Raw genomic sequence first — 27,878 nt, forward strand, 5'->3', positions numbered from 1 at the left:
TTGAACAAAACGTTTTATGGTTTAAGTTCCCTTTGCGGCTTAATTAAACAAATCCAAAAACCATAGATTCTACACACAAAATAACAATCCAAAGCATAGATTATACACTTAATATAAAGCTTAAATCAAATTGGTGATTTAAAATAAAACACATTTTTTATTATTATTTAATTTTTCTCTATTTTAGCACATAATGGCTGACACAACTGGGAAAGAGCAATCAGTTACTAAAGTGCCAATGATATATGTTTGTGGAGGTACAGTGTAACCAAATAATAACAAAACTTCTATCACTTTGTAAAACACTAACACAAAATAACCTAATAATTGTTAGGTATCAGCATACCCCAATAATTGAATATTTTTTTTGTATTTCTTTTTCTCTTGATTTATGAACATTTTTTATAGAAAAAAGAAAGAAACTACTTTTAAAATGTTCTTACCGATAACACTAAGCTTGTCAATGTCTACTAAACAAAGAATTAATAAATCAGTTAATTTGTCTTTTGTGTATAGTAGATTATAAAATTATTCACACTGTCTTATAACATTGTATAAATTAAGGCGTTTTGTTTAATGTGTTATTGTTTTACTATATTTCAAATGGGGAATGCATCTGTATAAATATAAATGTTCTTTAGTAAAGCTAAAAGCCGTAAAAGCTTAAGTGCTTTTAATAAAACTTGTTAATATTAATATTAAAATTTAAAAAACCTAAACTTAAAAGTATTAGAAAAATGAAATTGATTCAATTGAGAGTAAATTATATTGTTTGCCCTTTTCTACATTATTGTTTTTGCCGATCATCTACTTCAACTGTTTAAATGTTGGTTTCTTTAATAAATGCAATCCTGAAACTATAATATGGGTCTGCAAAACAAATGATGCTTTCATTATCATTTTCAGAATGTCACAAAGAGAATGAAATCAAACCAAGAGATCCTATTAGGTGCAGAGAATGTGGTTACAGAATAATGTACAAGAAAAGAACAAAAAGACGTATCCTTTTGATTCTATAAATATATTCTTAAAGTAAAGATTATAGGACTAGGATACAGCCTAGTGATTTTAATCAGTAGAAAGGTATTGACAGGTATCACCCATATTTAATTCCTTCATTGTGGAAGTGATTCGTGATCACATTTCGAGAGTATATTTCTTTGGATATTGGTATATGCAATTTGCACATTTGCATGGTTGCACAGCTTGACACAACTACACCATCTGTTTTATCCTTTAGATCACATTGAGCTTGCAAGAAAATAAATGTAATAAATGAGTCGACTATTATCAAAGGCGGCAATCTGACTTTTGGACAATGATTGGTAAATCAGAAAAACGAATTATTGACTTTGTATTCCATTGGCAGTCACAAAACTCTTCGGAACGACATCTTAGATAAATAACAGGTTAACTATTAACCTTTATTTAATGCAGGTTTTGAACCGTATTCTTTGAAGGAGACGATTATATTCAAATAAATCTGTATTGACATATCAATAAAAAAAAATTGTCCAAATGTACAGATTGCCACCTTTGATAATAGACGACTCATATCTGTTAAAATCTTCAGAAAATTACCCTTTTTGTAGTTTGTGTTGATTTTAAATTCATCATATTTTTGTTCGTAATATTCTGAAAAATTTTCCTTAAGTAAGAATTCAGTGGTTGTGTTTGACGCTCGGTAAACGAATTCTGGAAACAAAACCCTAGAAGATAAGTTCGGTGGATACATCATGCACAGAAGAGTGAAATAAATTTATAATAAGGTTAATGTGTATTTTTGTTACTTTGTCTATGCTCTAATAATACTGACCAATGAAAAAAAATATATACAAGGTAGTTTTTTTATAGTAGATTTATAGATCTACATCATCACTTTACATTATATACTGGTGGTAGCCCATAGACATTAAAACATGAATGCCACCTACCGCCATGATATATGTGTTCTAAATTGTACCCAATAGATATAAGTAATCTGAATGATTTGAAGTATCAATCAACTTATTTGATGTTTCTAAATGAACTACTGCCTTAAAAAAAAAAGACTTAAGTGCAAGAAAAATATGTAACTTTATAGATAGATATCAAATGAGTTCATTATCTTTTTTTTTTATTGCTTCGATGGGTGAATGAGCTCACAGCCCACCAGGTGTTAAGTGGTTACTGGAGCCCATAGACATCTACAACGTAAATGCGCCACCCACCTTGAGATAAAGTTCTAAGGTCTCAAGTATAATTACAACGGCTGCTTCACCCTTCAAACCGAAACGCATTACTGCTTCACGGCAGAAATAAGCAGGGCGGTGGTACCTACCCGCGCGGTCTCACAAGAGGTCCTACCACCAGTAATTACGCAAATTATAATTTTGCGGGTTTGATTTTCATTACACGATGTTATTCCTTTAATCGTAAACATGGGTGGCGGCATTTACGTGTGACCGTTGGCCAGTTTTGCACACGACACCGCTAGTGGCGCCAGACGCAAAGTGTCAATATGGAGTACTTTCGTAAAACTTCCGTTAAATAATAACAACTAATAAAAAAAACAAAAGGGAAATATCTCAGTGTATTTTAATTATGTAACTTCATCATTATAAAGTTTTAACAATTTATTAAAATTATTACCTCTCATAATAAAACACCAGAAAATGTATGTCTAAAATTTTACAATAGCCACAAATATACATTTTTTTTCGATCCATAAAAACTATCAATAAATAATTGTTAGGACTCACGACATTAATATCAAATTTAATTTTTCACACATTCCTCTAAGTCAACTTTTTGCTTACGTTATATAATAGTGAATATAAACATGCTATGGGTATACACATGCATAAAGAAAATTTGAATAAAGAGATTTAATTCCATTCTATAGTTACCAACTCACTAATCATAATCAAAAAGTTTATAGCACATACAAATAACATTCTTGGAAACAAAATACAAAATCATGACAGTTTATGATCAAGTAACTTTACATGTTCTGTCTCGAATTTATATTATGTCCCAATTAGAGAACTATACAGATGACGTAATAAATTTCAATTTATCGGTAGTTGAAATATAAAAATTACATAGAAAAATATCAATTAAAAATCATTTTAAACTTGAAATAACTAAATGATTATCTTTAAAAAGCTTATATTTCTATTCGCAAGTGTTTTGAAAATAATAATTATGTATTTATTTAAAATCATACTAGTGGCTAACAGAGGAGATAATTTCATTGAAAAACTAATATGGAAATGAGCTATTTGTATTCTGTAAAATACGCATTTAAATATGTATTTATGGCTTTGCTGAATTAGTAGAGTTGACTTTAGCTACCTATTGTATCACAGAGTCCTCTTTAAATTCGAAGTCAGCTTCTTCATTAAAAACATTTGGCATTCGAGGACTAAATGTACATACATTTGTCATGTTTAACTTTCAAGCACCCATTATAACAAAGGGGAAAACCCTAGCTTGGGGACGTTTAATATGAAACGTTTAGTACCGAACCATTGAAATTTTATTAGATGGATTTAATCAGTTAGAACAACTTATTATTGTAGATAAGACCGCTTACAGGCCACCTGTGTGCTTAGTGCGAGCTTCTGAACGTTCTCGATAACGTAAAAGTTAAGCCAATTTTGTATGCAATTGGAACCGCCCCTAGCGGCAAACGTACGCAAGCGATCCCATTCCATACAAATATGACCTAACTTTTACGCTATCGAGAACGTTAAAAAAACTCGCACTAAGCACACTGGCTTAAATGGAAAAAGAGCCGCTCGCACAACAATGGAATAGCAAAGAATTGGAAACAATTTTATTGGATAGTGCGAGAATTATAACGTCGGATCACATTTTTGAGTAACATATCGAATTTTGATTTTGTTATTTAAATTGTAAACGGTTTGATCTTATAAGTAATGGTAAACAAGGGCAAGTAAAATTGATAGAGTCCCGTCTGTAATGAGAGATGAAAGGATGGATCATGTATGATTTAAAATAATGTGAATAATGACAATACCAGTAAATAGGCATTCAATTGAAATTATATTGAATATTATCATTTTTCTTTCATGCCAATCCGGAATTGGATTAATATTAGAAACATTATTTGTAGATGTGAATTATTTAAGTATGCATGTTATTTTGTTTAAAATATTTATTTTTTTATTTACCGCACTTTATGTCGCCTCTCGAGACTGATACGATTTATCGTTTCCGCTTGAATGTCTATTTCAACAGTTTTTTCAATTAAAACGTATAGCAGATTTTTTGTATAAGTTTTAGAATTAGGAGCCTATAATTATAAATCATTGATTAGCGTCGATGCCTTTCTGTTGCTATAAGCTTCTTGATCATAATGGTAGATTTAGGTTTTTATCGATTATGTACATATATATTTTAATAGATAGTTATTTATTATGGTGGTACTTAAATACATTTTGTACCTTAATAATTATGACAGTCCCGTGATATGATCAGACACAAGATATTTACAAAAATAACTAAGTAGTTTGTTTTTGAAAATTGATATTCCAATATGGTATAGTACAATAGTAGTATAAGGCGCAGTGCAGCAACCCAGTTCGAAAATATTGTAAAAATGTTATTGTAAATCTACATCGTTATTAAAATAGTTTATACAATATATTATATAACAATATAAGACATATATATACTACAATAAAGAAACATAATGATGATATCATATATTTTAAAAATTTGAATTTGATTTGATTGGTATTATTAATAGTGATATTTTCGAACAGCTTGTGGTCTGCAGCTTCAATGAAGCTTAATTTCATATTAGCGCCATAAAGCTTAATTTCTAGAAAAATAGTTTAACAATGAATATATATATACTTTTCAAATAACAGTACATTATATATAAAAAACTAGGCTCTGTAACCTATCCCTTACAAAAAAGACAAAACATGCAGATCATTGATCATTCACACTAATAATTATTTTTACATTGGACTATAAAAATTAAATGAATAATAGTAATGCATAATAGTAGGAATCAAAACTATACTACTATTAATATAATTTTTTTAAATCGGAGAGCCCAGCTTAAACATGTATACAAATTGATTATAACTTTAAAGAAACTAAATTCAATTTATTTCCGTACATTTTTATGGAAGACATTTTTGTTTTTTATTCATATCTACGTTTAGTGTATGGAAGTTGATATGCCAATTGTTTTAAATTTATGGAAGTAGTAGTTACATAGTATAAATATGAAGTGGTAAATATGTCATACAAAAATTCATACAAAAGTGCTGTTCTATTCTATATATCATCCGACTACTCCTATGACAATGTAATATGTTTGACTGATATTTAAGCGTAGTTTAAAAAATGTGGACCTCTTTTTTTTCTGTCGCAATAATATATCCCATCTAGGTCTTCGTTTTCAAATACAATTCAACAAATATTATCTCTGTAGAAATTACAAATAACAGTATTAATACATAATAAGACTTACATTAAAAGCAAATTTAACAAATTTAATATTACGTGGAGATATTTACAAGATACATATTAATATTTTTCGAATTTTTAATGTTAGAGTATGTTACAATCTTAAAGCGTACAATTGTTTTCACACGAATCTGAGTAACCCCAGCTTTAATAATTACACTTAAATTAAAAACAAAATAAAACTGCACATTAAAATACACTATGTACGTAATATAATTTTGGCACTAAATATCTGTGGCACTACAGTTAACACGTGTTTCCATTTCTTGATCTTCATTACCTTCACTTGTTTTTCCATTACTGTTTTTTTCACTAACACATGCGTTATCGGCGGGTGTGTTATCTTCGTCTTCCGACAGTTCCCTGCCTGCAGGTAGTTCTACTATTGTTAGACCGTTAGGATCTCGATATTCCAATTTTGTTGGATCTTTTTCGTGAAGCTTCCTTGCGAGCAATTGCAAGCTAGCCAGCGAACTATCACAATCTGTTGTGTCTATATCTGTCAAACTAACACCGGCGCGTTCAATCTCGGTGAATGTACCAAAAGGTAATTTAAACAAACACTCTAAACGCATAACATGCATTTTACTTCTTAAGTGTTTAGCAAGATGTCCATGAATTCGGAACGCTATATTACAGTCGGAGCATCTAAACGGTCTGGGATTAAACGACGTTGCTGCCCCGAATGTTGAAGTCATTGATATTTTGTTGTGATGTGAAGCAGACCGTTCGTGTTTTTGTAAATGACCCCGTGTGCGAAAGCTCACGGCACATATACTACATCTAAAGGGCCTTTCCATGTAATGAATATTTAGATGCAACCGTAGCTGTGAAGGTTTCGTAAATGTCTTATTACAAAAATTGCAATCTCTGCATCCGTCTTCCATGATTCTGCCAGGGGGATATGAAGAACTTTCAAGTTCTTTGCCTTTAGTAACCTTAAAAGCCACGCCACCCACACCAATTACGACTTTTGTCGCAACAGAATCATGTTCCAATATCGATGATGACTTCATGGTTTCTGAATCTGAAAATTCATCAGATTTTAAGATATCATCGCCATTTTTTTCTTCACCGAAGTTTTCTGATTGATTAATTGACATATCCTCTTGCGCTTTGATGAGATTAATCTTTGCTTGTTTTAAATATTCGGACACTACGTGTTTTGCATTTTCTGCGTTAGAATTTGTACTATTCTGCACAAACGACTTTTTCATATCAATTGGTACATTGCTGTTCATTATGGTAGAATCTTTTGTATCAATTACCATATCGTTAAGTGCCACGGAGGATATGTTATTTTCAATTTCGTCACATTCATTTGTATTTCTTACTCTATCATCATTTTTAATATAATGTAAAGATTTTACTTTTTCTGTGTTATTTTGATTTTCTACTGCATCATCCGTGAACGCAGATTTTTCTAAATCGATATTTTTATGTTTGCTTAGGCAACTCGTAACTTGACTTTGCTTTATTTTTGTATCTAATAAAGCTCTTTCGGTCAAATATGTGTGTAGCAAAGGTTCCCCATTTGTCCATTGATTCGGAGCTTGAGGGAGCTTAGCGGTATTTGAAGCCAAAGAAGCTAAAACACTTGATTCTCTTGCAGTTGGAATTTCAGGAATGTTAGGTGTTTTCACATCATTTTTACTGAGATCAATAGGTTCATTTTCTGCATCAACTCTCACATCAACAGATGAATCCCTAACCTGTTCTGTGTATATTTCGATACATTCCAATCCCACGGGTGCGTAAGGATACGTTGTTGGTCTAGCACTTGTTAATAAACCTGGAGTAGCTGACGTAGAAGGTCTGTTACCACCTAAAGACAACAAGCAATGTGCAGCTTCATGTTCCGGTAAACGAGATTTATATGCTTCCGTATCTGAAACAAATATAAATGTAAGTCTATGTTATGTGATATGTATATAGAAATAAAAAAATATGGAATAAACACCCATAGATCCGTGACATGACATAGACATGGGTAAACTAAAGGGTCCTCTTCTGTATGGAGTGAAATAGAAGTAGTTGGTATTTGGAAGCCCTACAGAGGAAACCTTACAGATATACTTCTTGAAATTTGACAAAGAGGTCCTTCTTCATAGTGAACCGGTCTTCGTAGGATTAAATTGAACTAAATTCAATATACCCTATGCGGAAACGAAGTGAATTTAGATAGATGAGTTCTCGACTTCAGAAAGACGTTTTGACGTTCTCTCTTGAGCTATTTTCCATGAAACGTGTTGTCGTCGCCTAAATATAGCAATGCATGTTATCAATGGATCAGCGTGTCATCGATATAAACTATGAAAAGGGAAAACTTAGTGGAACGCTAGCGTTCATGGCATTGGAGCAGTAAACGTTAAGAACGATTTTGTTACTCCGATTTTTTTTTATTGCCCTTGTAGACAGACGAGCATACAGCCGACCTGATGGTGAGTGGTTACCGTCGCCCATAGACTTCAGCAATGACAGGGGTAAAACCAAGCCGCTGCCTATATCCAAAAAGCTAACAATCCATTTAGTGATTCCTTCGGCGATTTCGTAAGGCGGTAACTTCAACAGAACTTCCCTATACCAGACCCTACCGAAGGTCTTCGCGATATCGAGACCCCGATAACAATGCAGAGTAGATTCAGAGTTTGTTTATCATCTTTTATGGATTCGCTTTCTTGTGTTTGTTGAAAAGATTTTCTGTGATTGACATAAACTTCCTGATCAGAGCTACCTAGATCAACTGCTTAGTTGCAACTGTGTTTGTAAAAATTTGTATGTAATTTTTTTTACTGTTTACTTGTTATGTTAGGTCATTTCACTGAAATTCTTAATGAACTATCTTCTAACGGAAAGGATAATATGTGTTATATGATTGTTTTCTCATAAACCTTACCACTGGATTCAGTTTCACCCTCATTTCCTTCATCTCCATCTGAATCAGTGTCGTCATCTGTTTCACCAGAGCATTGGGCCATTTCATTAGTGTCACAATCACCTTCATTTGGATTTATACCCAACTCACAACACTTTTTGTAATGAGCTTTGCTTTTCATATGTTTAGTTAAATTACCCTTAGTTTTAAAGCTGTAAATAAAATTTTATTAATTACAATTACAGAATAAATTCAATGGTCAACAAAAAAACATGCTTAAAATTGTTGACAAAGTAAACTATAAAATGATTGGCATTCAACATTTTGATAGTGGAGCAGATTTACACATTTTTTAATTTCGTTTGATTTGATCAATTGATATGCTAAGAGTTTTTATTTATTATAACTATTCCGACTTCTAGACTATCCAGAATCACTAAGGGTCCTAAGAGGGCATTGAAATTTCCGCAGAAAAGCAGTAGCAGTTATTTTGATTTGATTCATGAAGTCACTATTTAATGAAAATAGAATAAGATAATTGAAAAGAATGTAAATATTTGAAGGATTCTCATTTTTTAACTGAATATTGAAGATAGAAAATCAGAAGACATGTATCATTCATTTAATCGAAATATAGTCTTTTCATGACAAACCAATTAAAAATATGTTTCATTCTAAAAAGATGTAACCGTCATTTGATATCATTCGTACGATTCAATGGTTACTAAATCCCTTTGCTTTATTCTGGCACAGAACTACTATCTAGCGTCAAAATATCGAGCGGCATAACTTCATTGAAGTTGATTTACGTATATTGATTAAGTAGATACTAGGTAATTACCGAAACCCATAGACATCAATATAACCATCTCGAACTCGAACGAAGTTATTTTTCATAACAGCTGCCCTACCCGCTCTAAATTAACGTAATATTTAGGTAAAAAATGGGTAAAAACTTGCCTACGCTACTTCAAAAATGTTTCAGAAATATGATTTTTACATTGTTATGCACATTGTTATAAAATATAATAGCAAAATAAACAAATGAAACAAACACTTTTATTTTCGGGATTTCGAAGTTACAGTAGGTACCAATGACTAGGAAACGGTAGGGTTGTAAATATAATATGACTTAACCTATTTTTTACTTATTAACGGCACACTAGTAATCCTTAATCAGTGTAGCTTGACGAGAGTGATCAAAAGCTCATAACATTTCATATTACAGTCAATAGAAATACCTGAAAGCGCAATGCACGCATGTGTAAGGCCTCACGTCGGTGTGAGTGCGAATATGCTTCTTTAACATGGATGGTTTCTTGCATCTAATACCGCATTCGGAGCAGACGTAACGTCCTCTCCCACGCCCCCGAACATATGTGTACTCTTCATTACTTTCAAAGCCACCAGTCAACTCTTTTTTGGGAGTCATCAAGTTTTCAGACTCTGACATAATTTGAGACTTATTTTCCTCTATCTTTTTTACATCTAGTGACTGGAGCACCTATAATCGAAACATTTATTAGATTACAAAATATTTTTGAATTGCAATTAGACTAAAAAAAATCTTGCTTTACAGAAATACATAAAATCCAAACGAGATTAATAACGGAGTTTACTAAGCTGGGATGTTCCCGATTTCATTTTATACTTATTTTATAAAATATACATACCTGTTTCTTTTCTTTTATAAATGTATTCCATTGTGATGAGTGTGTTAAAATAAGATCGTGCTTAATTACTGCTACTGACATATTTTGTGGTCGATGTCGAGAATCGTATAAAGACATAGCTGAAGACGCCGACAACCCTAATGGATCTGGTGTCAATTCTGATAATAACTGTAAATAAATAAATAAACGCTATTAAACACACATTCCTCAAAATGTAATGACATTTTCTTAGAAAGCTTATATTTACCTGCCAATTACTGTACATGGAAAGAAAATGTTGATTTGGAACGTAAGTTGGTTGAGGTCTGTTGATGGTGCAATAAAAAACCTTAGTTGAACATTTCAGGCCCAAGTACGTATACGCATTTCCGTTAAGGTACAACTGCCCATAGGCCTTGGCTGGTCTGGGAGTTTCGGGTGATACCAAGGGCATAGTATTTGCATTTGGTGTAATACCGTGATGTCTTTTTGGTGTAAACGTCCCAGGCTTTAAAGGCAACGTAGACGGCCTCAAAAATTTTGGTTTTCTTTCACCGTTAGCAGACTTTACCATTATGTTCTTTTGAAAATATAAAGGCTCCGACCTTTCATTTTGCGGAGTTGCACACGATGTTGTAACTTGTGTGTTATTCTTCTGAATATCGCATGAAGTTGGAACTTGGTTATTGAAAATTTCAGTTTTCGTTATCAAATTCTCAAAATTAAAATTACGTATTTCTTTTTCATTTTTAATATCTAATGTTTTGATCAACAATCCAGGTGCTTTATTTTTATTTTTATTGTTTGGGAAGTTAACGTTTTCTTTCAAGACAGGTGTCCTTAAAACTCCCTCAGCGTTTCTTTTCAGCCCGACATCTTGTCTATGGAGTTGTTTTATGGTGTTGGAGGAGTATATTTTTGTGTCTTCAGCATTATTTACATTGATAATAGGAATGGAAGAAATATAATGTACTTCACTATGTTCATGTGTCTGAACATGTTTTTCGGTTTCCATGTGAGGTATCCTCAAATTAGGACTTCGTGTATTGCGCAATTGCTGAGTATCATACTTCGCCATTACGTGAGGACTTTTTATAGGGTGTATGGCTCCTAAGTTTGAGTGTTTATCATCATGTATAGAAATTGTTTTATCGTTATTCCCTAGATTTTTTGGAACTGTATTTGTATTTCCTATAAACCTACTTGGAGTATTTGGTCCTGGTATACCTGGAACGTGTGGGATCAATTTCCCTCCATGCATAATTTTCGTAGCTCCGTTGGGTGATACAGATGCTGAAGGACTCAATGGAGGCAGTGTTAACGGATTAAAAGCCGTAATTGCACTGAGTGGCGGAAATTGAAAATGAGTTATATCATGAATATTCGGCAAGTTTGAATTTGGAACACCAGTCGTTGATATTGTCATTCTAGGCGTCTGTGGCTGTGGAGTACTCAAGTTTTCCTTCGGTGTTGGAGGATTATGAACGATTGTCCCGCCTGAATGCAAACCAGATCTAACTACAACACTACTTGCTTCAATGTCACTAATAAGCTTCGATGGCGACAAGTTTGTCTGAATCATTATAGGTGACAATTGGTTTTTATTTGGTTCAATACGCAATGTTGTAGTGCTCCCAGAATGGTCTACTATCTTCACTTCACCACCAAACATTTGAAGGGATGTTGAATTAATTCTTAAATTAGGTGAAATTTCTTCGATCGAACGTAAATTATTCGAATTTGTTTCTACGCATCTCAATTTTGGGTGAGAATACAAGTCAGTAGATCTTGGTGATACGTTTTCTACTAATCTTGGACTGTATGCATCAGAATGACTATCAATTTTCCTTTTTGGACTTGCTATAGGTTTTGATTTTATAACGTCGTTTTTTCTAGCAAATTCAGATGGTATTCTTGAGTCCACAAGTCGGGTGTTGCCGAGTAAAGGACCTGGTGATGGCAAAGGAGCTACCACATCATTGCATTCTGCCTTCGTGATAACGAGGTTCTCTGGTTTTAATCGAGCTGGTGCTGATTTTGAATTTATGCCTGATTTTTGAATAGCACTTGAACTACTTTCAGGTAATCGCACATTAACAGAATTACTTCTTACAAAAATATTGTCAGTTCTTATAACTTTTAGATCTTTACTGTCACTGACTACATTACTGTTAACGTTACCTTTACAATAATACAGCCTATGAATTTCTAAATTATCTGCACTTCTGTACATTATTTGACAAACAGGGCAAAGAAATAGGGGACCTTCGAGCAGTTCTCCAGTAATTGGCACCATTCCGTCCATTTTCGTTTTTAAGAGGAGATCTTTTATTATAGATCCCTCAGGATTCAAAGGGTGTTTTTGAAAATGACCCTGTGAAAAACTTTCAGAATGGGATCTTTTCCTGAACGAAACTTCTGTTTCATTATTGTTTTTTGTCAGATTCAAGGGAGACGAATCCGACTTTATTTCGTTAATGTCATTCATAAGTTGTTTACTTTCTGCTATTTGTTTGATTTTACCATATTTTTTTTGTAATGGTGTTTCTATAACATCAATTATAGCTTCGTTGTCTGATATAATTTTAGAGATATGTTCGTTGAGAAAATCTGCATTTGGTGATATTGATTTCTTTAATTTTTCTTTCTCATCGCTTTCACGGTAAAACGCAACTCCAGCTCTAAATTTAGGTTTATAAATTGTCTTCGATTTACTGGTCTCACTTGGAGATGTATTTGTGTAGCGGAGTTGTGTTATATCCGTAAGCCGTTCGGGTTCAGGCTTATAGTCCAACGTTTCTATTCGACAATTCGAAACGTCTGACCCTGCTTCAGAGATAGAGGTAGGAGTGTCACTCTCGGACCCCCCTGACATTTCGTCGTCATTTAGAGTCATAGGTATATCTGTTCCTTGTAACCTTAACGCATGCATACGTGATCGGCAATGTTTGTATAAATTTGATTTTGTCTTAAAGGCAAATCCACAAGGTATACATGGATAGGGTCTCTCGTTAGTATGTGCTCTGATATGTTTTTGAAGAACTGAAGGCTTGGCACAAGATAATTTACAATATGGGCATATATATCGCCCGCCTACTGTGCCATTATAGGCATCCCTGATAAAATCATTTTCAAGGTTCTCAGTCTTGTTTAAAAATTCATCTGTCAAACTGGTTTGACCAGATAGTTGAACAGTATTTACATTATCTAACTTACTATTTTCATCATTATAATTAATTTGTACATTATTTTCACCCGCATCTACGTGCTGCCTGTGTTGTTTTTCTTTAATTTTTTCAATTTCAGGATGTGCTGCAGAAATGCTTCCATTTGTTATCGGAGCATTAGATGCATTCTGTATCACGTTTATTTCTTTTTGTCTAATTTCCTGACCTCTTGACTGATTTGATGGTAGAACGGGTATAGTAGATGCCATTTTTTTAAATTTCTTGTGAAGGTAGTTGTGGTCATTGTTATTAGAAACAGTTATGTTCGAACGTTTTTCTTGATTGAGCGGCATCTTCTCCGCGATGTCTGTACCTAAAATAAATAGATTCAGTTTAAGTTTCAATAATAATCACAGCTTGTTCCGTACTTTGATTATTTTATAATGATTTAAAAGTCAAAACAATGTTTTTATGTTACATAAGGGGAACTATGTAGATTCGACTTTTTAAAATTTACTATTATATCTAATATTATTTATTATATTACTAGCTGACCCGGCAGACTTCGTAGTGCCTCAATCGATAAATAAAAGACCTAAGCTTTTGTATAAAATGGTTTCGGAGTAAAGAGTACTTGAACATCAAGAACGAACTGTTCTTCTACCAACCTTTGAATTGTGTTTCTCGTAATATATATAAGAATAAGTAAAAAATAACGCTGGCCACATTAAAAAATGGGGTTGTCTTTATTTTTTATTGCCAATCTGGTATTAGCACCTCCTCTGGTAACTTCTTAAGACGTTAGGCCTATAGATACTAACAACACGAAAGCCTCCACTTACCACCTCGAGACATGAGTTTTAAGTCTTAGTTTTTACAGTAAAACGGCTACACCGCCTTTAAAACGCATTACTGCTTCACGACAGAAATAGGCAGGGTGGCGATATCTCCCTGTAAAGACTCACAAGACGATCTAGCACAATTCAGTACCACTGAGAAGTAAACCTATCAATATTGGTCGTAGGAATTGAATGCGCACACTGAATACGTTTTTCTGTCTCTGTATCATTTAGATGGAGATTACGTAAATGATAACTTGAATTATTTTTATCTCACAAAGATTTATGTGCGTAGACCAATTTTAACGCACTAAGGAGTCAAAATAATTATAAAAAACCCAATAACTACGAATTGTTTTTTGGGAAATTTGAAGAATCGGTGCAAACGCGGTGGTGCGGCTTAATCAAATTCAAAAAACTAAAAACGGTTGAATGATGTCAGCTGATTGACATAAACACTCCGCCGGCGCGGGCACATCAAACAGCTTCTTTTGTTTTTGCAATAAAGTAAAATTAAGCAATATTAATGTAATATTAAATACGTGAAGCAAAAAATTTGTATTCCTTTTTACAAAAATTGCGCGGACGGAGGAGTATGAAATTTTCCATACTTATAGAGAATATAGAGAAGAAGTGAACAATGCTAATTTTTTTTTTAAATAATGCATAAAAGATACATTAAATCAATAAAGAAAACATTTCACACACTATATACCATGTATTTGACGCACACACGCATGCATACTATTTATTGTCAAACTTTTGTTCTTGACGTCTGTTGTCAAATTGAGAATACATTAATTATTGTTTGTCTTTGTTAATATTTTTTATAGTGTAGTCTTGGCAAAATTTGTGATTATAGAAGTATAAAATACATCATAATAGTGTACAAACTTACAATTCCAATTAATTATAGTCGAATTTCGACTACCACGGGACCTCTAGTTAATGTAATTTAATAATAAACCATAATAAGTTTGAAATTTGTTTTGAGTTTTCAAACCTTAACACCTAGCATTATTGCATTTTTGTCGTATTCTTTGTTTGAAATGAGTTAAACCAATTTCTTACAATCTATCTCTTTCTGACGCGCTTAACGGCTTAAGGGTAGTTCATGGCTGTCATTAAAAAAGTTGAAACCATTAAAGTTATATGTATTTTGTATGAAACAATTACTTCATTTTTTTAACGTGATCTACATTGTTGATTCTACATATAACCACGTTTCGGCTTGATATAGCCATTGTGGGAAACACCACACATAATAATACTACCAAATGTAATACATCTATTTTTAAACAGTATTTTTTATTGTTCACTTTAAATAAATACAAAAATTTAAGCACCTATTTATAATTTTACTAGCATCTAGATATTTTTATAACCCTAATATCAGTGCATTATTTTATGAGTAAAATAACTTTTCAAAGGTTTCTCAATACGAAGAATCATGCCAAGATTTCTTCACGCTTTTGATCAATAACATATCATCAATATATTAAATATAATCTATGAGTCAAATCAAACTCCTAGATCGTATATTGTTTAAACTTCCTCTATGACATGGTTTGCAATTTTATATTAGTTGTCAAATATATTTTTCTGTCTGTATCATGTTTATTGTATTTTAGGCTCATATAGAAATATTTTCAGTCTTGAAATAAGCATAAAATATAAAAATTCGTAACGGGCTTTAAATTGCAACAGGGAGATGGACTGCAGTCGTTCCAAAGATGTTTAAAACTAGCACTAACCTTCAACTTTTCAAACAAACATAAAATAAGTATTCTGTTCAAAGTTGTTAAATCATGAAAAATATATTTTTGACGCGTACTTATTAATGCTGAATTAATTGTAATGAAGATGCCTCGAATCTACCCACCCGGTTATTACCTGAGCATATTTAAGTACACATACAAACTTGAGTAATTTACTAAATATATTCTAAACCTAAAAATGATGCTCAAAAGTTTTATTCAAATACGTCTTTTATAGACTCTTAAATCGTCATGACTAAACCACCGATTTGGAATGCAGTTTCAACATTGAGTATAATGGGCAAGAAAATGAGGGCTTGCTCTATTCCAAATATATATAGGATCAGGATAAATATGTATAGGATATTCCTAGAAGGATACAAGTATAAATAATCGCTGAATATACATGAAGCCTTTCGGAGAGCAAGTGGCAGGATGCTTCTAAAACAATTAAACATTCTTCACGGGCGACCTTGTAAATTATCTGCGTTGCTTTGTTTATCGATTTAAATAAACAGTTTACATTGATATTAAAGGTATTGAAAAACAGAAACTTGAATAGATTAACAATGTGCGTGGAGTTATGAACCGAATGAATGTTTAGTCCTTCAATAACGAGACGGCGTCGTTGCGGTGAGCGGATTGACGCAACGCGCATGTGCCGTGCCATTTCTTAGCGCGAACGTGACATCATCATGACGTCGCGTAAACAAGGATATCCCAACGTAACATAAAATTAAAGTGATTGTATTAAATTAACTAGTTACAACCAAATAAGTGTAACATACACTTAGGTAAATCGGTGAAAACTCATAACATTTGTAAACACATGTCTACCACACTAACAACCACGCATCTTATTTTTCATATATTTAACGTAAAAGTAGTCAAGTCATAATCCGCATAAAACTGCATCTTAAAGATCAGACTAACGTGTGATTATGTGAATGAGTGCGAGAGAAGGAAAGAGACAGAGATATACCCTTACTCTTTTATTTTGCGGTACCTATTTCTTTTTAAGTTACCTACCTAAAGTTGTACCTATTATTCCGATTACACCTGTCGGGCGACTGCCTCAACTCACCATGCCATATATTACCTTCGAAGAAGATAAAAACTGTACATCTTCGTGGAAAATAAAGATATACATACGAATCAAATTAATTTATTTTCAGATCATAAGTTCAGTCTCAGTATTTATAAATCTTCGTAAAAAATTTAAATGTGATAGGGCGTGACAGCAAAAAATATACTCGTAGTAGTATTTGATAGGTATACTAATATATAATAATATATTCCAAATTGAATGGTCTACTGTGTTTTAAAGTATATTGATAACAAAATTTGTATTAGCATATTATATTGAGTTAAATACTGAGTCAAAATTATCAACTTAAAGGATTCTGATGTCTATTTTCTTCAACTCTGTTTATTTCATTTGACTCTTTGCTACGGCTGTTTTGTCTTATAGCTAGCGCTTGTATTATTACTTGATTATAAACCAAATACGATCGGGTATTAAGGTGGCGGCCGAGGCAGGCGACCTCGCTTTGTGCTCACTTGAATCGTTTTCGTTTGTAGACGGCAGCGTTAGGCATTCTGAGAAGGCGTTACAATTTCTGAGAAGCGGAGAGACAAGCAACCCGTTTGTTTCGCTTAATAAATATGAGCTGAATAAATATGTTAGTAAGTTGTTCGCTTTTAATGCGTTTCCCGTAAAAAATAACCATATTAATTTTCGCGGTTTTTTTTATTTTGTCGCCATTATAACAACCCGTTTATTGATTCTGTTTTCGAAATAAAAATATAAAACAGATCTAAAATAAAATCTTATACCTTTAAACGAGCAATTCTTGTATATTAATATATATGTATATAATTTGAATCTCGGAAACGGCTCCAACGATTTTCATAAAATTTAGTATACAGGGGATTTCGGGGGCGATAAATCGATCTAGCTACGATTTATTTTCAGAAAATTTTGTTTTATTCGTGTTTTCAATAATCAACTCTTCCCGACATCTATTGGCGAATAATAATACTATTTTTCTTAATTGAGAGCAACTAAGCAAGACGGCGTTATCAAAAAAAAAAAAACGTGCAAAGCTCGGTCATCATCTAGTAATAATTGTACAAGAAGAAAATTGTTACCGTAAAAATAACAGTGCTTTTTTTTTAATCAACGAAGTGTTTTCCTGTTTTTGCCACTTGTGGATGATATGATTTTGGTATGAAAGGGTGTCGTAAATTGGTGGTTTAGTAATGAGACAAAGGAATCCCGGCGTCCAGCTGCCGCCCGCCGGCCTGGCGCCAAGCCAGGCGGCCCTGTTGACGCTCGTGTCGGCCGCCAGCACGTCGCCTCTATGCGATAGATAAAGATTCACCCAATCTCGATAAATTAAAACGCTTGCATTTTAACAACTACCAATGTCATGAGTAGTCACTATATCCTAAATACTTAACGGAGATCTTTACTGTAACCTATAGATTTTTTTTAATATCGTCATTTCGGCCTAAAATTCAACACCTATGTGTAATACGTAATTATTTGTTTTATTTTTTCTTTTTTACATATATTACAGTATCTACAAAGTACTAAATAAATTTTTTTCATGAAGTGTAGTTACCTATTAGGTAGTTACTTCATCAAGTTGATATTAGAACATTATCAAAATCCATTTATATGACTTAATGTGCTTAAATTTTTATAGGATTAATTAGTACCAATTTTAAGTGTGCAGATAGGTATTACTCATTCATTAGATAGGTTTAAAAAAAAACTATACTAATATGACTTATTAGAATTAGTAAAATTTAAGAAAACGATTATGACGGATATTTTATTGACATGTTCATTTAATTGATTTACTTGACTATGTAAATCATACGTTGGGTTATGTGTTTTATAATAGGTATCGATATTGAATTTCAATCACGTAGATTCTTACCGCGGTAGAATATTTCAGTCCACCATTATACTAGATAGATACTGCGTAGGTATTATTTGTTGACGCCTTCAAACCAAGTGTCAACAAGTCCGATGGGTTGCATTTCACCCGCGCTCAAGTGAATCATCGTTAATAATTGCGCGACGTTACACGCCACACGTCACACAACTCACACACACACACACACACCCACGAACATTAACATAACACATACACAGAGATACACCTGTGTAACCATCAATTTATGAATCAATCTATATCATCTAAATATCACGAGTCCCATTTTCCACGTATTACAAATTGTATTGTCTATACGAACACTAGGTTTTAAATATGTTGATGTTTCGAGAAATGTAAATTGGTAAACACGCAGCCGTTAGGGCGCGTATCAAGAATGACTGTTCACAGTTCAACTGTTTGTGTAATGTCGTTGAGTCGTTTCGTTTCGTTCGTCTCCCCTCGCCGCCCGACCCTCACCCGCGCATGCCGCACTGACTGCGCCCGCTGTGAGTAGTGATTCATGTCGCGTGTATCTATCTCCCTCCTTCACCGCAACCGGATCGGTTGTTCTTGGTAATCTATTTACGTATCTACTAGGTAGGTATATATGTATTTATTTCTGCGGACTTTAACCTGTACCGAGCTTATATGCCTTAGCTTTGAAGTCATTAGCTTAAATTAGTCGCAGAAATAAGGCACATCGTCGTCGGTTTTAGGATTTAAAATATTAATTCGTACCGAATGCAACATAATATTACCGTAATGGTAGTCACAACCGAGCATAAAACGTTATGATAAGCTTATACGTCATTTAATTCAAATTTGAATATTGTATCTTATTTATCAGTATACTATCGGTATCGCTGGCAACGCAATGTAATTTTCATGCGGCGTCGATTTCGTAACGGTTGCGCTCGACTAGAACGAGTAATCAGCTAGTGTCAGCTATGTGCCACCGTACAACAGCATTCTCAACACTATCAACCAATACTATTAATTTCATACTAAAACACTAAACGTTTAAAGATGTTAGACATTTTTCTATCGTATGACAGTGAAGTACATATTTTTAAAATCCAAATATTCGTAAATGGCTGGTATTTTCCTACATTCGGCTTATCTCTTGAACCTATTATCGCAAAGACCTCACTATCACAAGTTTATATTTTCATAATTCACAACTTGCCGATAAATGAGCCTCGTTCAGAATCATATCTATTTTGAAGCTAAAATTCATGATATTTTTGTTGGTGAAACTACGACACTCATGCTAGATACTCGAATGTATAATATAAACATATTATTTGCAATGATAATTAGTAGGCGCTTATCAGTAGCGCGGAGGTGATGACGCACGCGGTTCGAGCATAGCACGCAATCTCTTGATTGTAATTTGTAAGTAACTTAGCCAGGAAACAAGTGATATACCAAAACACGATATCATTATTAGATTTGTTTTGTATTCGTTTTAAAATATTTCATGGCCTTACGAGGAATAAACTTATCATTTAATATAAAATTTAGTTGTAATTTTAATTAAGTTTGTAATAAATGGCTAAAAATTCCTTGGGTTTCGCGTTGTTACTCTCTATTGTTTCCATAGCATCATGTCTATGGCACGTTGTAATAGCGTTAACGATTGACATAGCGAACGCAAAATCACGTGGTCCAAACTTGTCAAATTTCAATTTCATACAATTCGATACTTTTACAAGCGTTATGTACACGCCGTTTATCATCTACACAGAAATAATATTACAAAAATTTAGCTACCGTCCGGCACATACTTATGTATTGCAATAAGAACGGTTTCTTGAAATACATTACAGATTTGACAATATCTACTATAGTTTTACAAATTATTTTGTTTGAAGCTACATCTTTCATTAAGTACCTATATGAGAAATAAACTCATAAATATTTTAATTTCAAATATTTTAATTGAGGCCTATAAAATCAAAGGCAGCTAAATCCAAGTCTGTCAAATATTCAGGTAAACTACAAAAATCGGCCCTAAACACGTCATTACGGATCTTCCCGATCCATCGAAGTACTGCTCTTGCTAGCAGCGGCTTGCTAGGGCCAGTGTTAGCAACACTGGCCCTAGCAAGCCACGCCGGTTTGAGAAGCTGAAATAACTTTGTTCGGGTAGCTACGATATTCTTTATTTTAAAGCAGATTTATAAAGAATGAGAATATTATTACTAATAATCCTAATTTTAAATAGTAAAACTTCGTTTATTAGTACTTAGTACAGAGTAAAAATAACATTTTTGAACTGAATTTGTTAGAGATTTAGCTGCATTTGTTATAACATGAAAACATTAAAGCGTATCCTACTAACTAAAGAAGATGGCGCCATTGTTAATCCATTTTACATTAGGGCTTTTAGCTGCCTTTGATTTTATAGGCCTCAATTTTACGTTTACAAGGACTAGTCGGAAGGCTTATTTCTGTATTAGGTAGCAGGCTTGTGGATATGAAGCATCCTCATTTGCCCATTTCACTTATTTTCACAGCATGATGTGTTACGGGAATTTGCTTTGGGGCAAACGTGCGAATGCTGAAAGCGTTTAACTTGGAAAATAAGATTATTCGAGATATTTTTTAAGATATTTGAATCCTCTGATTTGGGCCACAATACATTTTAACTACCATCATGTACGTGTATACAAATTAAAAAGTTATATAGTTACGATCTTTCGATGATCATTAGATGAATACTAAAAATTAAGATAGAAAACTAATCGGTAGCACCAACAGAAAACTAATTACTCGTTTTTTGGTCAGGGCATAATTAATTTTAACAAAATCTCCAGGAGACAAATTACAGTACAAGTAGTCGACGGATCCTTAGTCCTTAGTGCACAGCTCAGTGAATATATACATAGTTACTCGTAGTACAAACCCCTAATAGAAAATAGGGAACCCTGAGTTTCTTGCCAATACTTCTCAGTGTTGAAACTGCATTCTGAATAAGTAGTAAAGTTATGATAATATGAAACATAAGACATGTAGACAACATAATCTTACTTGAATAAAAACATTTTTATTATCATTTAATAGATAAGAATTCATTATTGATTAAAGCGACTTTATGTAGTAAATCGCATGCTAATAGTTTTAAGTTGGTCATACGTAGGAAAAACGAAATTAGCGCAAAAAGACTTCAGAGCGGTGATTGTTTTATGATTTATTTTACATTTTTTAAACTGATTTGTATTTAAATAAAGAAATAAATAGTATATAGCTCGTCTTCAGTATATTCTTGTGAGGGAAGGGCCTCATTTAAGCACCGTAAGGCATATTGGTTCGCAATTTTATCATAGCCATGTTTCATTCCATTGTGAAATTTGTGACAGGCGGCCCTTCTACTGCAATCTTTAAGAAAGATGTGCCAACGTGTAAAGTTTTTAATCATATAATTTTTATTTTTAAGTTACAATATACTGGTACACCGCCACTGAGTATTGACAAAAAATGTAAAGGTTTTTCTAAGACCAAATGTATTTATTCTTTTATAAAATAATAACACTGCTGTAATTTCGTAAAAGTGTACCTAATAAATACCTTAAACGGTTTCCAATCCTAATTGCAATTTTTATCCAGAAATTAATATTATAAAATTTGTAAACTATAGTTATTATTTATACAAAACGCGGAATAGCAATATATATCTTAAAAGTATAATAGAACTGAATGTTGTTTTGTAAAAAAAATATAACTCAGCTTCTCTCTCAGCAACTCACACGTCAAGCTGAGGTCAAAATGTTATCTAGATCAGATATATTCTGTACCCATGTAAATGGCATACAAAATCTTTACATTTATTATTACATCTTAAATTTTTTGGTATCAGTCTTATTTTAGTGGATTTTTTTTTCGATAAAAACCTTGGCGCTTACCTGTGTATTTCCATTTAGGTATGATTGAGTATGTTAAAGATAAAAGAAAAGTCTTTAACTTGTGCATCCTACCCTGTTTGACGTACGGTTGCCAAACATGGGCGTTAACCGAAAAATTAATAAATAAAATACAGGTATGTCAGTACAGCATAGAAAGAAGTATCACTGGTGTCAAGGGAAGAGACAAAGTAAGTTTGTCGGCACAAAGATAAATTAAATTTAAAAATGCGATCAAAATAAGTAGAACGTTGAAGTGGAGATGGACATGACATATCTTAAGAGAGAAATACGATAAATGGACTAAAATAATTAATGGCTGTAGAAAAAAAGGAAAAGACAGCCAAAACGTTGGGAAGATGAAATAAAGAGTGTAGCCGGTCTGCATTGGAGTCGAATGGCCAAAAAATAGAGAATATTGGCAATCTTTAGAGGAGGCCTTTGTCGAGTGACAGGCTGTTTGGAATATCACACCGAACGCCGAACGGAATACTTGTCTATAAGTTGAATTTAAATTTAATTTATTATTAAGTAATTTATTAAGTTAGTAATTAGTAAGTAAAACAGCAATAAAGGCCTATTATTATAAGTATGTCCAGCCATAACGCACCTTTAGGATTGAAGTGGCTTAATCCAAAATTCGTTTTTTGGTAAACACCAAAAATGTACTTAATTGATGAATTGTATTATTTTGTTTTTAATGCTTTAAGGTACGCGCTTTATTTAAAAGAGACGGAAAGAAGAGTGCTTTGTCCTTTTCTAGTCTAAAAGACAGTGTTTCATTTCATAAACTGATAGAATACACGTTTATAAGTCGGTCAAAGTATAAAAATCATTTTTATTTTACTTTTAGATAGGTCACTTCAATTCTAGAGGTGCGATATTGTTAGAACTTCTGTTTCGTGAACGTCGAAGAGCGCGGGTGGCACGCGCGGGGCACTTGTTGCGTTCTATACTCTGAGAAGGTGCCGCCTGTTGCCGCTGGTGAGTGTCGACGTCACTTCGCGACCTTGAGTAACGCGGTATGGGGATTGTCCGTTTCTTTGTGGTCTACAACACGATCGGAATTCGACGTATTAAAACCAAATTACATATAACTCATACATAACATAATGCTGCATGAATCATACATAATCAAGTTAATATAACAATGACACTGAACAAATATTTTAAAAGTTTCCCTTTTCTTTTTTTTTTATTGCCCTTGTAGGCAGACGAGCATACAGCCCACCCGATGGTGAGTGGTTACCGTCGCCCATGGACTTCAGCAATGCCAGAGGCAGAGCCAAGCCGCTGCCTACCGTAACCTGTAACCAACTAAAAAATACACTATAATGAAACAAGTAAATTAATAATATAAGTTCTTCACTATTTTCGGTATCTATGTGATTTTAACAAGTCAAGATAGAATTAATAATTAATTTACTCATCGTTCGGGATTCTTTTGGCATAATGTACCTAAAGCTGTTAAACAGTGTTTTGAGACCAAACAGGCGCGGCGCCACAAAGTCGCGTAGGCGGGAAAACGTGAAACCTGTCCTGCTGGCAACAACTTATGAACTTACTAGCTGTGCTTTATGAAAGACTATGCATTCGATGTGGTATTTAACTTCCTTAATATGTAAATATTTCTGGTAAAGATAACTTTCCACTTGCAAGTTCGTCTGCGTGGTCTACTTTATATCGCGAGGTCCGATAACTGTGCTCAGCAGTGGGATGAAAATGCCTTATTTTCTTTCTTAATGTTCCAATACCGAATTTCGTCAAAATCGGTTCAGTGCTTAGAGCGTAAAAATATAATTGACAGACCTTGATACTTTCGTATATTCATATTATTATTCGCTATGTAAATTATATTATGTAAAGTATAAAAGTTAATTACAAAATTATTTAAACGACGATAGCTTTTTCTTGCAACATCAGACTTTAATAAGCCGAACAAAGCCTTGTTCAACAGTCTTGGAGACATACGCGTAGAAAGAGACAGACAGAAAATAACTTTAAAAGTTGCTATTTATAATTTTATTACGTTTATTTAAATACTAATCCGTTCTTATAGGTTTCACATTTCCATTACCTTTAGTACCCGTTTCACGCTGGTTTTTGCATAGCGGGGTTATCCGAGTTCTGACTCGAAGATGTATGCGGCGCCATTCGGGCGGAGTTTGCAAATCCCGCCGCGCCGTCGGACTAGGCCTACGCTGGCGGCGTAATATTCGGTTCGCTTCGCAGACGACCGTCAGTCTAGCATTGTGGGGAACTATGAAGTAGCGAAATGTACTTAATGCTTAGATTAAACTAAATTCTGCAGTATCCCACTATCCCCACGAAGGGATGGTGTTCTGCGATTCCATAAGCTCGATTTCAAACAAACAACTAGGCCTGAATATTAGGTATTATAGTTTTAGCTATTTTCGTATTCAAGGGACAATTCAACGTGAAATCAATACATAACACAGTTGATATGATTCAATAAATTCTGGTTGTGTAAATGTTCTGTTCATATTAATTCAATTTAAAAATTAAAAATCAATTTCATTCTTGATACTGGAAAATATTTAGGTATAGAAGCAATGAAATGAGCATGAGCCAAAACGGCAAAAGCATTCTTAAATCATAGCCGTAAATAGCTAATCAAGTACCTATCACATATCTTCAGTTGTTTTAGAACACTTGCTCGTAATATTAAGTGTATTCACCAAAGCTCATAGGTTTCAGCTACACCTGACATAGTGCGAAGACAATGTTTGGTACCTAATAGGCAAAAAATAGAAACGAAAATACCCCTGGTGTTGTTATAGATGGGTCCCAATTTAGTAATGAGTGCTTTTCGAAGAAAATTGCAATGTGTGAAGAGTGGATTCTCTACACTAGTGCAGGCAACGATTAAACCCAATTCAAATACCGGAACAAAATCGAAAAAGTAAGCCCATCCATATACCAAATGACCATAAAAGTTATAATAACTGTTTAGTGGTCGTTTCATGGTATAGTTTACCACAAGCTTTTGATATTCAGTGAATCAATAACAATATGTCTCTTGTCAACTTCGAATAAAGATATCAAAACACTGGAGAAAAAATTCCAGCTTGTTAAGGGATTATTCGAGATTATTTATGAAAACAACGCAAGACACACTTCGCAAACCGTTTTAACAACCAAAGACCTACATTGTGAACAATATTATTTAATGGGTTCTTACCACGATAAAGTTCCCAATATTTTTTATTACAATACAGACAGTTCCAATGTGAAATCAAAAGTATATGCTTCTATTGATAATATTGAGAAGGATCAGATGTAATATTTTAGCTTACGTAAGCAACACGTGACGCAGTAGTGTGCTTTTTTTTTGGTATAATCCCATTTCCAAATAAATATATCGATGACAGAAATGTGAGAGATATATCTGCCTTTTTTTGCGAAGGAAAACTTCACTGTAATACGATTTTGAAAGTTGTGAAGTTAATTTTGAAGTACTATTATCAAAATATTCTCATTAATTAAAAGATTATTTTAAAAAAAAATAAACGATATCAAATTAGATATTAGATGCATGAATTATAATTTTCTCTGAGGACCAAATAATCAACTAGTATTTTTTAGCACACAATATGACCTTTGAATATTTCAGAAGTGTAAGAAGTATAATTAACTCACATTTGCCAAAAACATAATATCATATGGCACGCGAAACAGCTAACCGGCGAACGTGCAACGATTTATGCCAAAAATATTCATCTGACATTGAATTGATGAAACGAAAACGATGACGCGTAGAAAATACCATCATTTCATTCATTTTATTCAAAGTATTCATATGTGTTTATTTTTGTTCCAGTTCTAATAAAGATATTTCTATAATATAATACGTTTTATTTGTTCTGGATGACAGTCTGTGATAAATAATTTAGATTTAATGTGATTGCCACATCAACTCGGGCTAAGTTAATATGGCGTCATTCTCTGCGAATTCCGGCGTTAACGTATCAACGGTCAAAATACGCTATATGTAAGTATGATTGTGACAATAATATTCATGAGTCAGACAGACGAGGCCGGAGTAACACTTGACCAAATAAACAACTATTCAACGTTTGCCAGTCTTTCCTTCATGACGCGGACGCCTGTAAATTAAGTTTTGCTTAACATTTGCATAAATAGTCTTTTTTTCTTCATTTCAAAAAAAACAAATTGATGGTTGGTACTGAAAATTTAAGATTCATAATTTTGTTTTAAAAACATTACCAATGTAACTTTGTAATCTTAAAATATAAATATGTATTCATTTAGCGACAAAAATAACTTTGGCAAATCCCTATAATCGCGAAATCGTCAAAAGCGGTGGGCTGAAGTGTAGTTAGATTATTATGTTGGGAACGTTTTTGGATTTAAGCCAGATATTCAGAGGTGTTCCCACTTCCGAGGTGCATTCCCCACCCACACGTCTCAGTAGTTTCAATATAGTACGTCCGTGCCGCTCTTGAAGCCGTAGTGATACCACCGATATTTCTTGACAGTAACAAAGATATAAACAAAATATGCGCGTTTTACAGTTATATTTATTATAGATTCCTGTTAATGGGCGGATGAATTCACGGCTGATCTAATGTAAAGCGATTACCTGAGCCTGGATGGACCTGAGATGGACTCCACAACATGAATTCCGTATCCCACCTTAAGACATGAGGTCGTTATGATCAACTACCGGTCGGTTGTCTAACATCAATGTCAGTAAATAATAAAAACGTTACTGGCGATATAGCTTATTTTGCTGCTTTATATTTATAGCCGAACCGTGTAATCGCTCGAATGACTCGTTTTTTTGTGTATTATACAGATTTAATTACGAAGCGAACGGTTTGTCAAGAAGTTGTATATTGAAGTTGAAGTCGTATGTTGAGCACGAGACTATCTGGCAATCCCATGGTGTATCCCAGTTTATAATGAAATCGTTGTGACAAACTTTGTCGAATGCCTTCGCCATATCGAAGAAGAGGGCTCCGGTGGGGATGGGTCTGCGTTTGTTTAGCCCTACTAAGATGTGCTCCGTGAGGCGGTGCACTTGCTGAATGCATGAGTGTTTCGCGCCGGGCCGTACGCTCGTCTGCCTACTTGGCAATAAAATAATAAAATAAAAACATAATATATTGTTTGTATGCTATTAATAAATAACTAATTGATTAATTAATAAATTACTTTTAATTAATCGAACAGTGCGGGTATTTATAAATAATCTGATTGGCTA

At 33.4% G+C, this 27,878-nt stretch overlaps 2 protein-coding genes across 5 annotated transcripts in view; one reads left to right on the forward strand and one right to left on the reverse strand.

Annotated features, from left to right (window-relative positions):
* Window positions 1-27,825, forward strand: LOC101736490 (DNA-directed RNA polymerases I, II, and III subunit RPABC4). 3 transcript variants are annotated; one of them, XR_009973231.1, is made up of 5 exons: window positions 77-257; window positions 907-999; window positions 1,666-1,769; window positions 26,472-26,642; window positions 27,471-27,825. XR_009973231.1 is itself a non-coding variant. In XM_004930061.5 (3 exons), the coding sequence occupies exons 1-3, from the start codon at window positions 194-196 to the stop codon at window positions 1,686-1,688; spliced, it is 180 nt and encodes a 59-aa protein (XP_004930118.1). In that variant the 5' UTR covers window positions 1-193; the 3' UTR covers window positions 1,689-1,838. The 3 variants fall into 3 exon arrangements, 1 of the variants encoding a protein (XP_004930118.1); XR_009973232.1 differs by lacking the exons at window positions 26,472-26,642; window positions 27,471-27,825 and adding an exon at window positions 8,788-9,028; XM_004930061.5 differs by lacking the exons at window positions 26,472-26,642; window positions 27,471-27,825 and having other exon boundaries at window positions 1-257; window positions 1,666-1,838.
* LOC101737452 (uncharacterized) overlaps window positions 2,562-27,878 on the reverse strand; it is a 32,777-nt gene continuing 7,460 nt past the window's right edge. The window contains exons 1-6 of one of the 2 annotated variants that reach the window (XM_038011018.2): window positions 24,708-25,270; window positions 10,286-13,557; window positions 10,039-10,206; window positions 9,607-9,869; window positions 8,387-8,577; window positions 2,562-7,378 (exon numbers count right to left, since the gene is read on the reverse strand). In XM_038011018.2, coding sequence (XP_037866946.1) covers window positions 5,715-7,378; window positions 8,387-8,577; window positions 9,607-9,869; window positions 10,039-10,206; window positions 10,286-13,537 — 5,538 coding nt within the window. In that variant the 5' untranslated portion in view covers window positions 13,538-13,557; window positions 24,708-25,270 and the 3' untranslated portion in view covers window positions 2,562-5,714. Of the gene's footprint in view, window positions 7,379-8,386; window positions 8,578-9,606; window positions 9,870-10,038; window positions 10,207-10,285; window positions 13,558-24,707; window positions 25,271-27,878 lie in introns of those variants that run through there. The other variant, XM_021350574.3, reaches the window with a different exon arrangement.

The sequence above is a fragment of the Bombyx mori genome, chromosome 5 (genome assembly GCF_030269925.1).
Source record: "Bombyx mori chromosome 5, ASM3026992v2".
In the NCBI taxonomy this organism is placed as follows: Eukaryota; Metazoa; Arthropoda; class Insecta; order Lepidoptera; family Bombycidae; genus Bombyx; species Bombyx mori.

What these genes read in the sequence shown, in the direction of transcription:
- LOC101736490 (XM_004930061.5), top strand. Translation starts at nt 194, where the DNA reads ATGGCTGACACAACTGGGAAAGAGCAATCAGTTACTAAAGTGCCAATG. An exon ending in AATGATATATGTTTGTGGAG is followed by an intron (nt 258 to 906) that starts GTACAGTGTAAC and finishes TATCATTTTCAG; the next exon opens with AATGTCACAAAGAGAATGAA. An exon ending in CAAGAAAAGAACAAAAAGAC is followed by an intron (nt 1,000 to 1,665) that starts GTATCCTTTTGA and finishes GTAAGAATTCAG; the next exon opens with TGGTTGTGTTTGACGCTCGG.